Source organism: Sciurus vulgaris (genome assembly GCF_902686455.1).
Source record: "Sciurus vulgaris genome assembly, chromosome: 8".
In the NCBI taxonomy this organism is placed as follows: Eukaryota; Metazoa; Chordata; class Mammalia; order Rodentia; family Sciuridae; genus Sciurus; species Sciurus vulgaris.
The window spans coordinates 139,976,766-139,997,475 of NC_136468.1; the positions used below are offsets into that span (position 1 = coordinate 139,976,766).

The 20,710-nt window shown below is 47.5% G+C and overlaps 1 protein-coding gene across 4 annotated transcripts in view; it reads left to right on the top strand.

Moving 5' to 3' along the window:
- Positions 1–17,418: 17,418 nt before the first annotated feature.
- KSR2 (kinase suppressor of ras 2) overlaps positions 17,419–20,710 on the top strand; it is a gene marked incomplete at its 3' end in the record, with an annotated part of 403,959 nt that continues 400,667 nt past the window's right edge. For 2 of the 4 annotated variants that reach the window (XM_079151533.1, XM_079151531.1), the window contains exon 1: positions 17,420–18,600. In XM_079151533.1, coding sequence (XP_079007659.1) covers positions 18,421–18,600 — 180 coding nt within the window. In that variant the 5' untranslated portion in view covers positions 17,420–18,420. Of the gene's footprint in view, positions 18,601–20,710 lie in introns of all 4 variants that reach the window. The other 2 variants (XM_079151532.1, XM_079151534.1) reach the window with 2 other exon arrangements.

A 20,710-nucleotide genomic window follows, 5' to 3' on the forward strand; every position in this document is an offset into this window, starting at 1 on the left:
AGTTGCATCCCTAGGGAAAGGGGAGATCTAAATAATTTCTTGCAATCAGGATAGGGAGATGGATGTTAATGAAGCGTATTGGTCTTATTCTGGGTCCTGGGTAGGGAAGAGAAATTCCCCTTTAAGACATGTCACAGTAGGGCCATACTCTCAACTATAAAATGAACAAGTTCTGGGGAACCTACCGTACAGCTTGGCTGGTGATCCATGTGTTAGTTAATTGGACTGTAATAGTCACTACACGACGCAGGTGTACGTCAAGTCCTCGCTGTGGGACACCTTGAATTTAAACAATTCTTATTTGTCAATTAGATATTTTAAAATAAAAAGGTAAGCACCCCCCTCCAAAAGAAGTAAGGCTCTCTTCATGTAAGTTTGGGATTCAAATTTCTACTATGGGAAACTGCAAGCCCAGAGATGAGCTAAACCCAAACTCTGGAGAGAGTTTAAGCCTAGAGGTACAGGATTCCCACAGATAAAGATGTACTCATTCTGAAACTGCAAAACACTTATTCACACAAAATAAGTCAAAAAATTTAGAGCCCATCTTATGAAGCACACAAAGAAACAATTCGCTGTGGATAAAACACAACAGAAACAATAAATAAGATCAGATCCTGTAGAGACTTGGGAGGCTGAGGCAGGAGGATTGCTAGTTCAAGGTTAGCCTCAGCAATTTAGTGAGACTCTGGCTCAAAATGAAAAATAAAAAGGGCTGGGGATGTGACTCAGTGGTAAAGCACCCTGAGTTAGATCCCCAATCCCCCCCCCCCCCAAAAGAAATCAGATCCCAAATAACTTCAGTTAACTAGATTCTTTTTTATTTTTTATTTTTTTGGTACCAGGGATTGAACCCAGGAGTGCTTAATCACTGAGCCACATCCCTGACCTTGTTTATGTTTTATTTTGAGACAGGGTCTCACTAAGTTGCTCAGGGCCTCGCCAAGTTACTGAGGCTGGTTGAACCTTTGATCCTCCTGCCTCAGCCTCCTGAGTCTCTGGGATGACAGGAGTGGGCCACTGTGCCTGGCTAGTTAATGGGGGTGGGTGGGCGGAGGTAGATTCCTTTCAAATAGATTGGCTTATAATGATTATCTCCCATCTGGGATGGGAGAAAATCTCATGCTTACCTTTTGGAAAGACCATTCTGCTGGTTTAATTAAGAGGTGAACCTGTGACTCCTTAAAGTTGTTGTGACCAAAACTCCAGCTGCAAAACCAAGTTCCTACTTTGCACTTTTTTTTTGGGGGGGGGGGATGGTGAGGGGAGGAAAACCCTGGAAACAATTTGGATGAGCGTCAGTTAAGAGAAAGTGAGCTTGGGGTCAGGTCCACTGAATGAAAAAGCAAGCCTAAGAGTAATACAGAGACCACGTTTTTTAAAAACTGGAAACGAAACCTAAAATCACCCCTGTCTACAAGTGTTTGCATAGGAAATAAAAAAAGTCACATTCATATGAAACAACAACAACAGCCACAAACAACCAAAACTGAAAGAGCTTTTAACTCCCTTCTTTTTGTTCTCCAGATTCCTACCAGTTGGGGAAGCAAGGATGATGGTATTCACCATTTTCAAGTTCATTATTGATCATCTAAAGGGAAAAATTTAAAATTGTTTCAAGGTCATAATTATGACCTCCTCCTTGGAAAGTGAGCTACACGTTTTATTCATCTTTGAATTTCCCCACTGTGCCCAAGAAACTTTTTTTGGATGGGAGGATGGGAAATAGGAATTGGGGGAACACCTGAAGGGTTGAGTGGAAGACGGCAGGAGACTGCTCCTGGGGAATTAAGTTCAACAAATATTTATGGAGCTCTTGTCGAGTAGCATGTAGGGTGAGCTGAGGTGGAGGTACTAGCAGCCTGGAGACCACACCGCAGCAGCAGGGAAAGGAAGAACCGAGGGACATGACTTTGGGCACCAGCTATGCGTTCTGCAGACCAGGGGCTGAATTAGTCTTCTCTGTCATTTACTAGCTGTTTGGTCCAAGGACTTCAGGACCTCAAGTTCCTCCTCTGCAATATACAGATTGCAATAACAGTACCTGCCTCAGGAAGTTGTTCAGAAAAAAATAAGTGAGCTAGGTTGAGCCCTTAGCATAATGCTTGGGACAGAGTAAGATTCACTACACATGAACTATTACTGTAAAGAAAGGTTGGGATCTGATTTAGTCAGCTGTGACCCAAAGCCCTGACAAGAACAATTTTAGAGGAGGAAAAGTTTATTTCGGGCTCACGGTTTCAGCCTAGAGACGGCAGGCTTCATTGCTCTGGGCCCAAGATGAGGCAGAGTGTCATGTCAGAAGGGTGTGGCAGAGGAAAGCGGCTCACAACAGGACACTAGGAAGCAGAGAGAGACAGCTCCACTCTCCAGGGACAAAATATATATCCAAAGGCACACCCCCCATGACCCACCTCCTCCAACCACACCCTTCCAGCCACCACCAAGTTAATCCTTATCAGGGGATTAGTGCACTGATTAGGTTAAGACTCTCATAACCCAATCATTTCACCTCTAAACCTTCTTGCATCGTCTCACAATGAGGTTTTGGGGGGACACCTAATATTTAAACTATAACAGGCTTAAATTCACAGAATCTGGTTGGTGCTACCTCTTATCTGACACTCTAGAATATCTCTTGGGTAACTGGTTGGCAGAATAATAGATCCCCAAAGATGTCCTTTTTCTTTTTCTATTTTCTTTTTGTCGTGCTGGGAATCAACCCCAGGACCTTGTGCATCTTAGGCAAGCACTCTATCACCGAGCTACATCCCAAGCCCCTATCCTCCGCCTTGATCTCCGTGAAAGTTGCCTTACATGGTGTAAAGAACTTTGCAGGTGTGATAAGGACTCTGAGATGTAGATATTATCCTAGACCACAGAGAGGCGGGATCAGATCAGTGTAATTGTAAGCGTCCTTCTAAGGGAAGGAAGGAGGGGCAGGAGAGCCAGATGCAGAGGTGTGATAATGGAAGCTGAGGTCAGAGTGATGTGATTGCTATCTGGGGGGGGTCAGAGGTCAAGAAATGGTCCTACCCAATCAAGCATCCCTAGGACATAGGAAAGGCAAAGAAATGGATTCTCCTTTGGAATCTCCAGAAGGAATCAGCCCTTCCAATAGCTTGACTTCAGCTCAATGAGATGACTTTCAACTTCTAACCTCCTGACAAGAATCATAAGATAATTTGTGTTTTAAGCCTCTCCATTCATGCTAACTTGTTACAGCAGCAATAGGAAACTCATACCGTATTAGGATATGGAGATGTGCCACCCAGATTCTATTCAGGGAAGGACATGCTGTCCATCTGCAAAGAGCATAAACAGGAGACAGGCCCAACTCAGCTCATTCGAGGTTGTTCTCAGCTGCAGAGAGAGCTGCCTCATCCGAAGTCAGGTCCTTCCTGGAATGGCTCACACTCAGTGACTGATGTTACCCGGGGTGGGATGGGACAGGAGTATACGAGTCCGCATTGCGGATCTCCTAACTGGTTGGCTGAGGCTTTGCTGAACTTGTATCATAGTTGTACTTATCCCTCTGTCCAATTCTGTTTCCTCCCTCCTCCTTGCCCAAATATTGCTTCCTAAATAAAAAACCAACCCCAAGCAGAAGCCCTTCTAAAGGGGAAGAGTGCTTTCAAGATGGTAGATGGCTGTTTAACTGCCAGTTTAAAACATTTTAAAAACTTTTACATTTCATTGAAAATAGAGAATATCAGTAGTTTATTTCTAATTTGCTCATTAGAACATTTCAGTCCTCTTTTGTCCCTTTCTTAAAAATAAAATAGAAATGAGGGCAAGGATCTGGCTTATGGATCTTTGTGTCTCTGTGTGGAAGTGATTCTGTTGCATAGGTTTTTAGAACTGAAATTGGTGGGTCAAAGAGTGAGTGTATCTTAAATTTTGATGCATCTAGAAAATTGGCTTCCAAAAAGTTTGCACCAACTTACAATCCCACCATTAGTGCCTGAGAGTGCTTATTTGCCATATCCTCATCCATCATAGATAACATTGCATTTTTAAATATTTGCCATAATCATGGACCCAAAACCCCTATCATTGCTTTAATTGATATTTTTCTGATTATTATTCCTATGGAATTATATTTTGCATTTTTAGCGGCTACCCATACAATTTTTCTGTACTTTATTTCGTCGGTTCTCTATTGGTGACCTTTAGCTGCCTATTCATGATGGCCAAACAGAAGGATGAATGTGGAAAGTTGTTTGAAACGCATCTAATGCACAGAGAGACTGGAGAAGCGTTCAGAATGACAGTCCCAAGTCATCCAGTGCGCTATGGCTTGGATATGGCTTGTCCTCCAAGGGTGCATGTGCGGAAGACTTGGTCCCCAAGGTGGAAAGTATGGGGGTGGCAGAACCTTTACAAGATGGGGTTCACTGTGAGGTAATTAGAACCTTGGGGCCACCATCCTTGGAAGGGCTCAATGCTGGTATCAAGGACTGAGTAAGTTTCACAAGAGTGGACAGTTACGGAGCATGCAAGATTGATCCCTCCAATCTCTGGCTTTCTGTCTCGCCATGTGATCTCTTCTGCATGTGCTCCTACCCTGGTGCCCTCCATGCTTGCCCTTAGACCTTCAGCCTCCAGAACAGTGAGATAAATAAACCTCCTTTTTTTTTTTTTTTTTTTTTTTTTGTACCAGGGATGGAACCCAGGGGTGCTTCACCACTGAGCAACATCTCAAGCTCTTTTTTGTTTTATTTAGAGACAGTGTCTCACTTGGTTGCTCAGGGTCTTGCTAAGTTGCTGAGGCTGACTTTAATCTTGCAATCTTCCTGCCTCAGCCTCCCCAAGTCACTGAGATTACCGCTGTGTGCCACCATGCCTGATACATAAAACCTCTTTTCTTTATAAAGTACCCAGCATCCAGTATTTTGTTACAGCAACAGAAAACAGATTAATGTCCAGAAGTTACACCGCATTTAAGAAGCAGGACAGTGTTTTACTGAAAGTTTTATCAAAATTGGTTCAAATAAGAAGTTTCAGTAATTTTTGAAAACTACAGTTTATGGGGCATTAATATTTATTGGAAATTAGTTTTGTCATTCTCTGTGTTTGGGTTGTCCACACATCATTTCATTTTGGCTTGAACAAATATCATCTCGTTTTTAAATTTTTTTTAATCTTTATTTATTTATTTATGTGTGGTGCTGAGAATTGAACCCAGTGCCTCACACACGCTAGGCAAGTGCTTTACAACTGAGCCACAACCCCAGCCCGTATCATCTCATTTTACAGTTGTGGGGAAACTAAGGTTTCTGGAGATGTGCCCAGGATCACCAAGCAGAGTCCGAGGGTTGGTGGTTGGATCCCAAGTCAAATTTGCCAGGTACCCTCACCCTTGATAATGACCTCTGAGGGAAGCCCTTGAGAATTTTGCAGACTGGAGGCTGGACTCTGAACCACCATGAGCTGTGCTTTGGATAGCCTGACTTATTTTTGTTCTCGTCTTTTTTTTTTTTTTTGCAAATCTGGCACCAGTAAACTTTTAAAGACTTTATTGCAGTTCTTCACCAAGTGTGAGCTCTGACTCTCCGGGAAAGGATGTTAGAAGGTGCTTTGACCTGGCATTGTACAGCACTGAATCACTATTCCCCTAGAGTTTCCTTCGAATCGTCTCCTCCATAAGCGAGTCTCTGCATGGTACTTGAGTCTATGACACTTCGCTCGTGTGCTGATTTTATTTTATTTTAGAACAGAGATGCTCCTGAAGATTTAGAGCTTTGGCAGGCAACCGCATCTAGTTACAATGTAATTGCATTATTTCATTTCATTGTATTTTGCATTTTGTGATGCTGGGGATTGAACCCAGGGCCTTTGTGCATGTTCTGACGTTGAGCTCTATACCCAGCCAGTAGCATTATTTTTTAAAAAACTGACCTAATTGTATTGATAGTTCTCATATAATTGTGGCAAGATAATTTTCAGGAATGCTATTGACATTAATTTCCTTTTGGAAAAGAAATTAATTTTAAAAATATATTGAGTCACTTTATAGAAAATCATAAGCCTATGCAGTCAAAGATGGTAAAACAATTGGACAAAAAATATAAATGAAGGTGATACTCAAACGAGGCTTTGGGGACACTCTTAGACTTATAAGAAAGTGTGGGGTTCTATAAGGATCATTATTTGTCACTTCTGTTTGGGCTTTTCTAACTTTAGGAGACGTCACAATCACATGGATTGCTAGTTCCAGATTCCTGGGACTTTGACTGCAGAGAGTAGGTGCCTCAATCTATCTGCGCTGGTATGCAAAATACCAAAGACTGGGTGGATGAAAGCAATAGAAATTTATTCCTGGGAAGTTCAAGATCAAGGCCGATTCCGTGTCTGGTGAGGCCCTGCGTCCTCATAGATGGGCGTCTCCCCACTGGAACCTCACAAGGTGGAAGGTCTTTCCCGGTGACTTTTGTAAGGGCACAAGTCCCATGACAAGGGCTCTACCCGCCTTATCTAATCACATCCCAAAGGCCCCACCTGTGAAGCCATCGCCTTGTGGGGTCAGGATTCCAACATATGGGTTTTGGGAAACTTGATCATTCAGACCACAGCACTGGACTCCATAGGAGTTTTGCAATTTTGATAAGCAGTCCAGGTGTTTCCCATGCCGCTCGGAGGACACTTGCAGAAATTCTGAACCAGATCATCCCATTTGTAACCCATTATCATATATTTTTAATTTTAATTTTTGCAGATTGGTAAAAATGCTACAGTTCTGCAGATCTGTCAAGCCACAGAAGTGTTTTTGCCTGTGTGCTTCCATGGTGGGTCTTCTGGGGGTGGGAGGGGTGGGGGAGTAGTTCCATCACATTTTCAGGCAACATTCTGAGTGCTTGACACTGTTGAATCCTCAGTTCAGTCCTGTGAGGCAGGAGATCAGTCCCCAAAAGTCACAGAGCCAGGCACAGCTGGGGTCTGACCCTAGGCCTTGGGGCTCAGAGCCAATGATCTTCCTGTAATAATCGATTACCACTTCTGGACCCCAACTCCTTTGGTGATGATGAAGTTTCATCAGCCCCTCTAATTCCACATCTTGTCTTCCTATCCTGTTCATGATCTGATTGAACTCAGACTGTTTATAATTGGAAATTTATCCATATTTGAATCGAGTGAATCAACGCATCCAGGATGCGGTAAACATGCCCAGAGTGAAGAGATGGAACCTTCTAGCTCAGTGGCTATTGCATCGGTTTTCTTTAAAAAAGAGAAGGCCACTGCTTCTCATCCTTTGGGCTAAGATCAAGTGTAAAAAAGACAAGCCAACACTGATACGTTGGGTGACAAGAAATACAAAGTGCTCTCCATTTACCGAGAATACGACCCTGCTGCTACTGATTGATCTGGTTCTGTGCAGAAAAGCACAAGAGGGGGGACCTGTGATCAGTCTCACTCCGCCTTTCTCGTCTCGAGAAGACCCCCCCAGGGCAGTTTGGGACCCTGGGGAGCACAGCCTTCAAACACCAGGCTCGCCGCCCTCCGGAAGGCCATCCTCCTTGGGATGACTGAGCCTGGGTGAGGACAGCACCCGCTCTTTCCTCCATTCCTTCGCCGCGCGCGTCTCTTTCTTGTCTTTTTTTCCAGGCTGCGGAGGGTGCTGGGGATCAGCACTGTGCCTCCGCCCGGGGAGAAGCGGACGGTCCTGGCGGGCAGGGTGTGAAGAAGAGGAGCTGGTGGGCTTTCCCTGCGTGGCAGCTGCGAGGCAGAAAGGGTGTCCCTCTGTCCAGGACAGGGCTGGAGGCAGCCAGGTGCTGTATGGGGTCAGAGAGGCCTTGGTCTACTGCTCAGATTTTGCTTTCTGCACAGCGGAAGGTGTGTGTCCAGGTCGCGAGCAGCTGGGTCACCACCGCACACAAGCCACCCACAAAGCACTCGAACCCCAACCCCGGGGAAACGCATGCTCCTTGTCAGTCTGGTTCCTGGGACTCGAGCGCAGGGAAGACTCCCGCCCTTCCTAGCCACCAGGCAAACAGGAGGTAGCTTTTAGATTTCACGAGATGCTTTCCATGTCGTTTTTGACAATGAAACAACAAACTTGCCTCTGAAACAAAACAAAAATCCGAAAGCGGATTCCTTATTCATGTGTTTCTTGTGGCTGTCAGGACGCCTGGTAAGCAGGTGAAGTGTCTGTCCAGGTCCACGGCAAGAGCAGCAGCTGATCATCAGGAGGGACTAAAGCGATTCCTAACTTGCTCCTTTGTGGCATCTGAGGCCAGCAGGAATTCTCTAGAAGAAAGCTGTAACACGATAGGTCTCACCTTTGTTTGCACCTTAGAATCTCCGCCCCCTCCTGCCCGCCCCCCTTTGTTATTTGGTCCAGGTCCAGGTTACGCCCTAGACCAAATAAATTTGAATGTCCAGGGGGATAAGACCCAGGCATTGATATTTAAAAAAAATGTTCCAGGTGATTGCCATGGTAACCAATGCACATCAAGCCACTAGTTTAAGGGGAAACTTCTTTACCCTCTCAGGTCATGTAACTTTGTGGGGAGAATGGTAAGTTCCTGACAGCTCAGTTACAAAGGAATGAAAACGGAAGTCACTCTGAATTTTGTGTCACAAGGATTCAAACTCCTATGTTTATACACCAGGCAACTGTAACCAAGGAGAGAAGGGACCCTAGTGTGGGGAGGGCCGGCCGAGAGCTGGGAACTCTCTGCCCCCAAGGGAGAAGCCATCTGCTCTGCCTTCTGATGTTGCCAGGGGTACGTGGAGCTCACCTAGAGTCTGTTTTTTTAATTTTCAGAATAAATTGGTGATTGGAAATTTTATGTGGAACTTTCCATCTTATAAATGTTAATAACAAATTCAAATTCTTTTAAATCTCTGTGCATCCAGATAAAACTCATCTGCAGGCCAGATTTTGCCCTGTGGGTTACCTGTTTGCTCATCTCGTTTATAAACCACTGGGAAGCTGGGATCATTCTTTTAAAACTTTTTAAAAAATTTTTGTATTATGGTAAAGTACACTCAACATAAACTTGATCATTTTAACCATGTTAAAGTGCAGTTTGGTGGCATTAGGTACATTCAGGATATTGTGTAACCATCTCCACTATTTAGTTCCAGGAATTTTTCATTACCCCATGCCCATTAAGCAGTCACTCCTATTCCTCTCTCCCTTAGTCCCTGGCAACCACTAATCTGTTTCCTCTCTTTATGGATTTACCTATTCTGAATATTCCATACAGGAAATTATACACTATGTGGCCTTCTGTGCTTCTTAGCATAATGCTTTCAAGGTTCATCCATACTGTAGCATGTATCAGAACTTCCTTTTTAAGGCAGAGTAATATTCCATCGAATGGATATACCACATTTTGCTTATCCATTTTTCTATTAATGGACATTTGGTTATTTCTACCTTTTGGGTATTACAAATGATACTACATTTATGTAAAAGTTTTTTTGGAATGCAGAGATGGAACCCAACATAGCTCCTATTCAATTCTTCAGATGCTCATGAGTTGGGAACTTAACTACTGGGAGACCAACTTGTCCTAGTTTGTCTTTTCTGTCTTAGTTGAAGCATTAATTTTTCTCACATCCCAGGAATCTCCTCAGTCCCAGGTAAGCCAGGACCTTGGTCACTCTCCAGTGGAAGTACTGGAAGATGCAAATTCAGGCTTAAAGTCTGAGTCTGCCACATAACGCTCACCAGTAAAGCTTTAGTATTTCAAGTGTGACGTTAAAAATAGAAGTGGCAAGTGTATGTTTCTTGCCGGGGTCTGTGATTGCGGATGACCTCAGGGCTCTCTGGTTAGCACACACCAGCTTCTCTAAGAGGATTGCATTCCTTTCCCATCTTAGCTACAGAATCTTCTCATCGGAGTCTCCCTGGGATCCCTCTCCTTCTCTTTATATGGAGTTTAAGGGCCCCTCCTTTGTTCTTGGAGTGCATTGTAAGGACAGAATTTGTTTGCCTGGGTCTCCCCGCTAGACCACGGCTCTCAAGGATGCTGGATCATAGCTGGTGTGTTTGTCTGCCCAACAGCATCCTCACTTCTTTGGATAACTTCCTTTTTCCTTTGCGATCAGCCCTGCCCCCCATCTCATGACACATGGTTTGGGTAGCGTTGATGCTGCTCTCCAGGTTTCAGGGTGGCCCCGCCAGGCCTGGCCCATCTTTGCATTCCATCCCCTCGGCTGATGGGACGGGCTCTGGAGCATGCAGGGAGCTGAACTTCTCAGGTGTCGCTGGTGGGAACATGAGACAGAGTGAACGCCGTGGGAAACAGGTCCTGGCACGGTTGATCTCGCAACTTCTGCTAGAACTAATGGGAAAGGAACTGTTTCTTATAGGGTGGTTGAGATCTTTGTCACTGGTGTTACATCCTGGGGAAAAGCCACCCCAAAATGAAGCCAATGGAGAAGAAAGGGGAGCTGAGACAGGCAGAAGATAGAAATCTGCCAGGCCCAAGTACGATTCTTCTCTTTAACTTCTCAATGATATGAATCATTTTCCTAAATTGGTTTGTGTTGGGTCTTTGCCCTGTGCAACTAAAGAATGCCAACAGATACACAGTAGCTTATTGATATTTATATCCCATGGGTATGGAATCTTTCCTTGCACACTGTAGCACGCTAGGAAGTTCTGAGTCAATGCGTTCTTATCATAAGGATGCTCTGACTATGGTTTTTTTATAAAATTAAGAAATAGTATCAATGCAAGAAAAGTCATGAGAGGAGGGTGTGCAGAAGTTGGAACCCTTTGGTGTCACTGGTGGGAATGAAAATGGAGCAGACGCTGTCAGTTTGGCAATACCCCCAAAAAATTAAGCATGGAGTTATTGTTTGACCCTGTGATTCTGCTCCTGATTATATACCCAAAAGAACAAAAAGCAGGTGTTCAAATAAAAACTTGCTCATGAATGTTCAAGCAGTGCTCTTTATAACAGCCCAAAGGTGGAACCAGCCCATATACCCATCAATGAATGGATGGATACACAGAATGTGGTATATCCACGTGACGGAATATTATTCAGCTATGAAAAAGATGGAAGACCTGGAATATGCTACAACATGGGTGAATCCTGGACACATTATGAAAGGAGCAAGTCATGGAAGACCATGTGGTGCTTGGTCCTACTCAAGCAATGGGTTCCAAGTAGGCAAATCCACAGAGACAGAGTAGATTAGGGATTGTCAGAGGCTGGGGGTAAGGGTTGAGGCATGACTGCTTAGTGCGTCTGAGATTTTCCTCCTGGGCTGATGGAAATGACTAGAACTGACTCATGGGGCAGCTGCACGACCTTTTCGTGAGTGGACTAAATGTCGCTATAGGTACATTTCACGGTGTGCGTATTCCACCACCACAAAAGCAAAGCAAAGTGAGAAATAGGGATTTTTGTCAGGGGACCGATGTCCAAGAGCTCATTACCTGCATTAAGTGCCCAAACAGAGGGGCAATCTGAAATCCAGACTGCACTCTGCTCCCCAAGTGCAGACCCCCTTCCCCGCCCACTGGGTACCTTTGCAGAGCAGATGCTTTTATTATTGATTCATAAAAGACACCATTTAGGCTAATGCCCATCTGGAACTTCGAGAACAAGATGGCGAAGGAAGTGAAAGAGCTTTGTTGATGGAGTTGCTTACCGCAGTCTTCACTGAGATCCCCTGACTGTGTGTCTTTAAGTACCCTGAGAGTTCTGGATCCTGAGTGTGATATCTGAAAATTCACCAGTGCATCACTGAGTGCTTAATTTGTAAAGCCAGCATAAATCACCGGATGAAATTGTCCATTACTGTGAACTCAAATTATCTCACCATCAAGAGAATCATCTTGTTGCTTTGCTCACTTTGGAAATGAAGAGACCAAGAGGCAAAAGGCCAAAAAAGGAGGAAAACACCCGAAGAATCAGTTTTCCGATGTCAGGAACGTCTTCCAAGTTTGAAGATAAGAACATTTGGTCGGCTCTTATCAAAAAATAAGTCATTTATATTTTTTCAAGATCATTTACATTTTGAGGCTCAGTGAGTTTGAACAGACTAAGGATCCCCCTGAAGCCCGGGAAGCTGTGGTGTGTCCTGGGGATTCGCATTCTGAGACTATTTTTCCTCCTCCTGAAAAATCATAAGGAAATACAAGAATGAAGAAAAGAGGAAGAGAACAGAAGGAGAACACAATACGGGCCCTCCCAGGCGAGGTCATTGTTTGTTGGTGGAGCTCCAGGCAGACAGTCCCTCTGCCATTTCCCAGTCTGCATCCCTGTTCACAAAGCCACTTGGAAAATCTTGGGCCCAGCTCACTCGTACAACAGGGTGTGGAATGAAACTTTTCTGGTTGTCCCAGAATATCGGCAGAACTTCAAAGATGAGGGAAGCCGGTGACAAAACTTCCTTCTCTGGTAAGAGGTGACCAGACTGGTCCTTTGGCTATCTGTGACCATCAACCCCAGCCTACATGAGAAAAGGTGCTGTTTCCCACTGGCCAGGACCTTTGCACATGCTTGGACTTTAGCCATCTTGAAAGGATTCCACCACCAGGCTGCCTTCCAGCCAGGGGGTGTCGGAAGGGGATGTGGGGTGCTTCCTGGGGTACGACTGGAGATGGATGAGCAGGAGGTCATCAGTGTATGCACTGAGTCCCCACAAGGTCCCCGTGGGGCTCAACAGAGTCTCCAGTGCACCCCATGAGCCAGCAGATGGAGGCTTGGCAGGACACCTCGGAAATCTGACACCCTGTGCTCATCTGGTTTCAGCTGAGGGGCCCTTTTCCGCTCAGCCCTCTGGAGGTCCCAGACTTGAGCCAGGTGAGCTGGCCAGTCGGGTGGAAAGGACACCCCCATCCTCGAACCCACTGCAGATTCCTGAGTCATCCTGGGTCAGCCGTCCTGATCCAGTTTTATCCCATTAAACTGGATAGGAGAAGGAAGCGCCTCTTTTTCTTTTGCACTGGGGATTGAACCCAGGAATGCTCTGCCACAGAGCGCTCCAGCCTCAGCCTTTTTAAATTTTTTTTTATTTTGAAACAGGGTCTGGGTAAGTTGCCCAGGCTGGCCTTGAACTTATGATCCTCCTGCTTCCGCCTCCTGCGGGCTGGTATTACGGGCGTGGTCGACCACCCCACCCTATGAGAAGGAAGTTTGGATTGTATCGCGACCAAAGTGTAATGCTTGAAAACAAGACAGTACCGAATAGTTTAAACTGGCCAAAAAGCTATCAGATCTATGGAGAGGTAGCCCAGGGACAGGGGCAGGGGCAGGAGTTCTGATGGTGGATCTGAGTCTGGACCAGCTGGGTCAGCAGAAAAATTAAGCCAGTACTCAACTCCCCACCCTGACCCCGGGCCTCCTCCCCGCCAGTTCAGCTCATCCAGTAGCCCAGGAGCTATTGTTATAAATGAGAATAACTTACTATTGATGAACTGCGCCCCCAGGCATGTGTTATACAGAGGAGGGATGCAGCTTCTGAGGTGGAATCCAGCAACATCCACAAACAACAAAATTCCCAGTTACCTTCAGAGCTCCAAACCTGAAACTGGTGAGGGTCTCATCAGCGTGAGAGACTCTGCCAAGGACAGCCAACTCAGATGCCTGCATGGGCCAGGCAGGCCTGTAAGGAACGGAAGGGTCAGAGGGACTGCCGTGCACTGGAGAGCCCACGGCCCAGCTGAGAGGGACAGCTGCGTCTCTTCCAGCGGATAGCTGCCCAAGCTAGCCAGACCTTCCCAGGTCTTTTTTTTCCCCCCTCTCAGAAAGGCCAATTCTCCTTTTTTTTTGGGGGGGGGGAGGAGGGGGATACCAGGGATTGAACTCGGGGCACTTGGCCACTGAGCCACCTCCCCAGCCCTATTTTGTATTTTATTTACAGACAGGGTCTCACTGAGTTGCTTAGCGCCTTGCTTTTGCTGAGGCTGGCTTTGAACTCGCCAGCCTCCTTCCTCAGCCTCCCAAGCCGCTGGGGTGACAGGTGTGCGCCACCACAACCGGCCATTTTCTACATGGTTTGATAGTGTTTCCTGATTTGGGAATTATAAGAAAGTATCAGTTCTTTGCTGCCAAATGACACAATCTATTCCAGGCAGTTTAAGCAGAAGTTCTTTAATGGGGCGGTGAATTGTGGTCCACCCCACCCCCAAGTCACATGTTGAAGCCCTAAGCCTCCACCTGACGTATCTAGAGAAAGGGTTTTGGAGGGTAATTAAGGTTAGATGCAGTCATAAGGGTGGGACTCCAAACCAGCAGGACTTATAAGAAGAGAAGGGGACGGTGGGGGTGGGGGGGGCAGGCATGCGAGGACACAGCGAGAAGGGGACCCTCATCACCAGCACCCTGATCCTGGACTTCCAGCCTCCAGAACCGTGAGAAAATAAATTTTTGTTGTCTAAGCCGCCTAGTATTTTGCTGTGATGGACGGAGCAGACTAACAGGTGGTTGGTATTAGATATGGAAAATGGAAAAAAAAACCCAACACAGTGAGGCCTGAGAAAAGGGAGTGAAAAAGAAAGCATACATGATGGCTTTCCAGCACATTCCCTCCCAGCGACAGAACGATCGCTAGAAAGGAAGCCCAAGCATGGCGCCTTCCCCAAACCCCCAAATAAATCCTTTCCCAGTGACGGTCCGATGCGGCCCTGAAGGGAGAGAGATCAACACTGAACGCCGACCCCAGATCCCCCATTCCTCTCCAAGTAAAAATACCGCCCTGTAAAAACAAATTTTCAAAATCTCACAAACCTGTTTCCCGAGTGCCCAAAGGGATAAGCTCACTAGAGCACCCCTCAAAAATAACCTAAATAAACCCCGCCCCTTTCCTTGTTCAGGGGCTCGTTTTGCACCAGGAAAGTGGCTCCATCGTGCCATTTCATCCCTGCATCCCTGGTTCCTGTGTGAAACCTCGATCCTGAATAAACAGCTGAGATGATTCGTGAGGTTTGTGTCCATCCTGGTCTTTTTTGTGCTAACAGTTAGTAAGCCTATAGGATCTCCACACAAGCCTTTCAGTATGGACATGGGGGGCTGGGGGGCACTTACACAGGGGCGGGGCACCTGGCTGCAGATGGGGCCTGGGGTGGGGGGTATTCATTGGCTGCCACACTTGCCATCAGAGATTCTTCCCCTTCATTTTCCACTTCCCGTTGAAATGTGTCTAATGGTAGAGTCCAGATCATGTGAAATCTGGTTGCAAGGAAGTTTCTAGAAAAGTGCTTTGGTTTTTCTCTTACCAGAAGTGGGACTCCTATGGGTCCTATGCCCACGGAGGACCTCTGACCTGTGGCTGTTCTCACTGTTTAAACTTCTACTTCCTCTGAGCGCAACTAGAAAGCCTGGTCAAATCATCATCACCATCCAGAGCCAAATTCATTCAGAGAGCTGTAGAAGGGATGAGAACCTCAGAGATGTCAGGTTCCCCCTCAGGATATCTGGTGATTTCTGATACAGTGCAGGGCAAGGGACTAAGAAGCCAAGCAGAAAGACCCTGGAAAGCAAAGCAGAGTTCTCCAAAGTCTTGCCATGCTTTGGAGACAAGGGACAGTGCTCAGGCCTGGGGAGAGAGGCCCTGGTGAACGCTGAAGGTCCTCAGAGGTGGGAGTCCAAGTCAGATGGTGTGTTATCAAAACTGAGTAAGCCTTGGCCCAGCTCCACCCAGCTGAATTAGGATGAGCAGGCCCCAGGCCACCTGGCTAGCAGAGATAGGGCGAGCCCTCTGCAGAGCCAGATAGCATCATTTAGAGACTCAGGGTTTGTGTGTTTGTTTGTTTGTTTTCATACACAATATCTGGCATTCAATAAGTTACAGGACCTGCTGAGAGACAGGACTAAATCACTGAGAACAAAGAGAAAAACTGTCAATACAAAGAGACTCACAGGTGAACAAGGTATTGGAGGTAGACAAAGGTTTTTAATAACAATGATTAATATGTCTAAGAAAAACAAAGAAAAAAGATGAAAAAAAATAGATGAAAAGAGAGGTCATTGTACCAGAGAACTGGAATCCATAAAACTCATGGTCCTAAAGACTGGGAGTCTAGAGAACACACTTGACCTCCTATTGACAGTTGTTATTGTTAATTATTATTATTATTGCTGAGGATTGAACCCAGGGCTTTCTGCATGCTAGGAAAACACTCTACCACTGAACCACATCACAAGTGCAGCAGAGAGATTTTGAAAATGTTAACTTAGCTCTGTATGAGCTATAAAATCTTATGGCTTGCAGTCTTAAATTTTTGCCACCCAACCTGGCCGTCACCTGTGGGCTGATCTTCTCAAGTGGGTTCCTGTAGGATATTCAGATAATTTATTCTGAGTCTCACACTGCCACATAAGTCTAGTTTCTTGGCATGGGGCTCTGTTCACAGGAATAAAAAGATGACTTTTTTTTTTTTTTTTTTTTTTTTAACACACACACACACCGCTTTTAAAGAGGCAGAGTATTGCCCAGACTGACCTTGAACTCCTGGGTTCAAGTAATCCTTCTGCCTCAGCCTCCTAAGTAGCTGGGACAACAGGTGCACTGGCTACTAATAATTGCAAATACATCCTTTGGGCAATGAGTGTTGGGGATACTAGCAGATAAGGTGGTCAGAGAGGTGAGGCCTCTCAGATGATATCTGATTTGACAGTGAATGACAAGTAGTTAGCCGGGGAAAGATTAGGTCGAAGTGTAGTCTGGACGGAGGTGACATGTAACACAGATTTAATCAGGGGCTGGCAACCTTCTCTGTAACCAGACAGGAAGTATTTCAGATGTGGTGAGCCACGCACTCGGTTGCAACCACTCAGCAAAATAACTAGAGACGATACACACGGGTGGTGGGATTTCAGTTACACTCGATGCACGTCGAAAAATGAATTTCATATAACTTTCTCCTGTCACAAAACATTCTTTTGAGTCTTCCCAACCATCTGAAAATGTAATAACCAGTCTTAATTCTGGTTCCACCGTTGGCAGATAGAAGGTCGGTTAAACAGGCTGCGATGGGACCAAGGAAGCCCTGAGAGGACAAAGTAACAATCAGAACTGAGGCAAAGCCCATTTCCCTGGCCAACTACAGCCACCAGGGCAGGCCAGGGTAGGGTCAGGGAGGCTGCGTCCTGAGGCTCCGGGAAGCTCATCAGGTTTGTTTTGCTTTTCACCCCCGCAAACAAGAAACGACAGGAAGGCGGGCGTGCACACACAGACTGCCAGCCGGGCAGAGAGGACGTGCCCAGGTTCACGGCGACGCCTCTCCAACACGCACCGGGGGGTTTAAAGTTGGGCGCACACCTGCTCCCGGCCCGAGCGCACCTGCTGAGCAGGACTCCAGCCTCGTCTCGCGAGAGCGACGCGGTCGTAGTGGCCCCCACCCCCACCCCGCCACCCAGTCCCTCTCCCCGCCCCTCGCCCAGCCTCCACGCTCCCGCAGCCTCCCCGCCACCTCCACCGCCCTCCGAGCGGCTCGCCCGCCGCTCGCCCGCCCGCCCCGTAGTAATTCCACGCTGCCACGCGCGCTCCGCGGCCCCGGCGCGCCCCGCCCCGCGCCCCTGCCAGCGCCACCCGCCGCCCGTCCCCGGCCAGGTGCGCGAGCCTGCGCGCTCCGCCGCCGCCGCCCCCCGCGGGTCCCCGGCGCGCCGGGCCCGGGCTGGGGCGGCTGCGCGCACGGCGCCTCTCCACCAACCCGCTCCCCGCAGGTCCCTCGCTCGCTCCATCCCTCGCCGGCGCTCGCTCGCTCCCCCCGCCCTTTGATTGACAGGCAAGATGTCGGTGTGGAGCGAGGCAGGAGCGATTGCAGCAGCCGTCACCCCCGGAGCCCGGCGGCGGCAGCAGCAGCAGCAGCAGCAGCAGCGCGGGGAGGAGACAGCAGCCAGCCGCAGTAGCCGCCGCAGCCGCGGGAGCAGTGCAGACGGCATCTTGAGAACGCGCTAAGCGCTCCCAGCGGAGGACCATGCCGTGTCACCGCGACTGGGAGGGGGGCAGACGCGCTCTTTTTTGACATAAAAGCCAGCCAGCCAAACATATATAATCTTGCCCTTCACGGAGCCGGTGTGTAAAGAGTGAGCGCTATTTTCCTCCTTCTCCTCCTCCTCGCCTCCTCCTCTTCCTCCGTCTCCTCCTTTTTTCCCCCTCCTCCTCCCTAAGTGTCCAGACAGCATCACATCACCTGGTTGCTTCTGAGAAAAGGCATCTCTCCTTTTCAGGGACTAGAGACTCAAAGAGAGAGGAGACATTCTCATGGAGATTGCCTGATCCCCCCCCCCCCCAATAAAATAATAAATTTTGTCTCTTGTCCCCTCCTCCTACCCCCACCCCCTCAGCCCTGTGTGAGATGTTGGGTTTCTTCTTCATGAGACATTGTCGAGAAGTCGCTGTGGTTGGAGAGGCGTAGGGGGTAGACCGCCTCTACCTCTACTCCCTCCCCCCTTTTTTCTCTCTGGGAGGAGGAGGAGGAGGGGAAGGGGTTTTGCAGAGCAAGCGATGGATGAGGAAAACATGACGAAAGGCGAGGAGCAGCAACCTCTGAGTTTGCAAAAAGCCTTACAGCAGTGCGAGTTGGTACAAAACATGATAGACTTGAGCATCTCCAACCTGGAAGGGCTTAGGACCAAATGTGCTACCTCCAACGACCTCACACAAAAAGAAATCCGGACCCTGGAGGTAGGTGTCGCCTATGGGGGCGGGGGGAGCTATCCTTCCTTTCCCCTCCGACTCTGTTTGTTGGGGGTTGGGAGGGATGGGGAAGCCAGGTGGGCAGGATTGGTGTTCTGTGATTGATCTTCTTGCAAAGCCTGCGCTGGAGGTCCCTGAACTGTGCGGCTGTTATCTGTGCTTGGCTGGGTGGTGGTAGTAGCAGTAGTAATTGTTAGTCGTTATTTATTATTACGGTTGCGGCTGTTACCATGATCATTCGCTTCCTCTTGGAGGAGGGAGTCCTGTCTTTTTTTTTTTTCCGCTTCTGGATTTGTTTATATGCCACGGGGGCTTGTGCGCTGGGTAATATGTTAAGGAGCTGCAGAGAACCCACGTGACCTTGCGCATTCTGCAGGTGGTCAAAAGGTGGTTTGGGCTTAGCAGGATGGGGCTGCCTGTACCTCTAGATCTCTTCTCCCAGCCTCCTTTCTCGCCTCTTTTGGCTCCGTGGATTTTTATTTCTTTTTTTCCTCTCAGTGATAATACCTGTTAGGAAGCAAGATGCAGGAAAAAATAAATCCCCACCGAGCTCTCCATTTCCAGTACAATGTTGTGATGCAGTGAGTAGTTGCAGGCCTTAAATAGGTAAAAAAAGAAGATAATCCTGGACCAGAACGCACAGGTGGCCTGGGAAAATACTCTACGGTCTCGGTGGGACTGCGTGCAAAGGGGTCCGGGAGGCGGAGTTATCTTTGCCTGTTGTAACATTCTTTCCAACTGAACTTGAGGGGGAGTTTGAAGCAGTTTTTTGAGGGATGGGATGGGGGAGGAGATGGATGCAAAGTTATAAAGAAGATGGCAGAAAAGAAATCCCCCTCCCCCTCTGAAGGCCATTTAGTCCGAGGAAGGTTTCAGGAGCCTTCAAAAAAAAAAAAGCCTGGTCTCTAAGGATCTAGCTCACTCCCTTCCCTCAGAATGACCCGTTGTCCATGTGGCTTGATTAAATTTGGGAACTCCTGACATTTGCTGAGGATGGTCGCTGCGGGGGTTTCCCCTTTGATGCGGTGGGCGTGGGCTGCCCGGGGAGGCTTTCCCTGTCTTGGCTGTTGTCACCAAGGCCTGAACTCTTGGGTCCTTACTGAATCTTGCGACTCTCCTCTTGTAGCCTGGGTGAGGGTTCCTTTCTAATTCAGTTTGAGGGTTTTGTTTTGCTTCCATGTTGTAAATGTGGCTGGATGTCAACAGGCAGGAGGTCATCCTTTGGAGAGAGGAGTGTGTGTGTGTGTGTGTGTGTGTTTTAATATGACATTTGCTGTCCCAGGGTACAAGTCTACGCGTCCCCGTCATCTGGGAACATGATCCTCAGAAACGAAATAAGATAAATGTCAGGGGATATTGGGGGAGTGGGGAGTGGGTAGGGAGGCTTGGATATTGCCTGTCTCAGAGCCTGAGAGCAGGCTGGGCTGCTTTGGCCCAGGCTCAGTCTGAAGAGTGCCCGACGCAGATTCTGTTCAGAATTGCATGCAGTTAATAATCAATAGCCCCCAAAGGCCACCTGAGGTCTCCTCTGTTCCTCTGAAATCAGGAGTCCCCAAAGTTAGTTTTTACCTTACTGGCCAAGTTTCTGCAGATCTTCCTTCTCTGCAGCATGTTCCATCCCCTGCTAACTCCCTGGACGGTGGTGGTTGTTTTGGTGGACACTGACTTCCATTGCTTCCTGTCTACAGGGCTGTTCTCCTTGTCAGCTGGGGGATGGAGGCCTTGGTCTGGTGGTGGGGGGGACGTGCAGGTACAGGGAATGCATCTGTGTGTAGTTTCCTGGTCCCAGGATGTCACCGAGCATGCCAACCACTCTGTCCACAGAGCCCAGGGACTGTTCTGGAGCAATTATGCCAGTTCTTAGTTCTTATCTAAGTTCTTCTTAGATCTCCAGGGCTGGTGTGTGTGGGGGTGGGGGGTGGCTGATGACTGGGGATCAAGTCCTACCCAAACTCACTTATGGATCCACAGAGATTTCTACTCCATCCTATGTCATATGTCATACATCAAAGTCATGCAAAGATTCTTATTAAACTGCAGATCCACAGCAGGTAACCCTGGAGGTTGGAGGTTCTAATTCTAGTTGGAATGGAGAGAG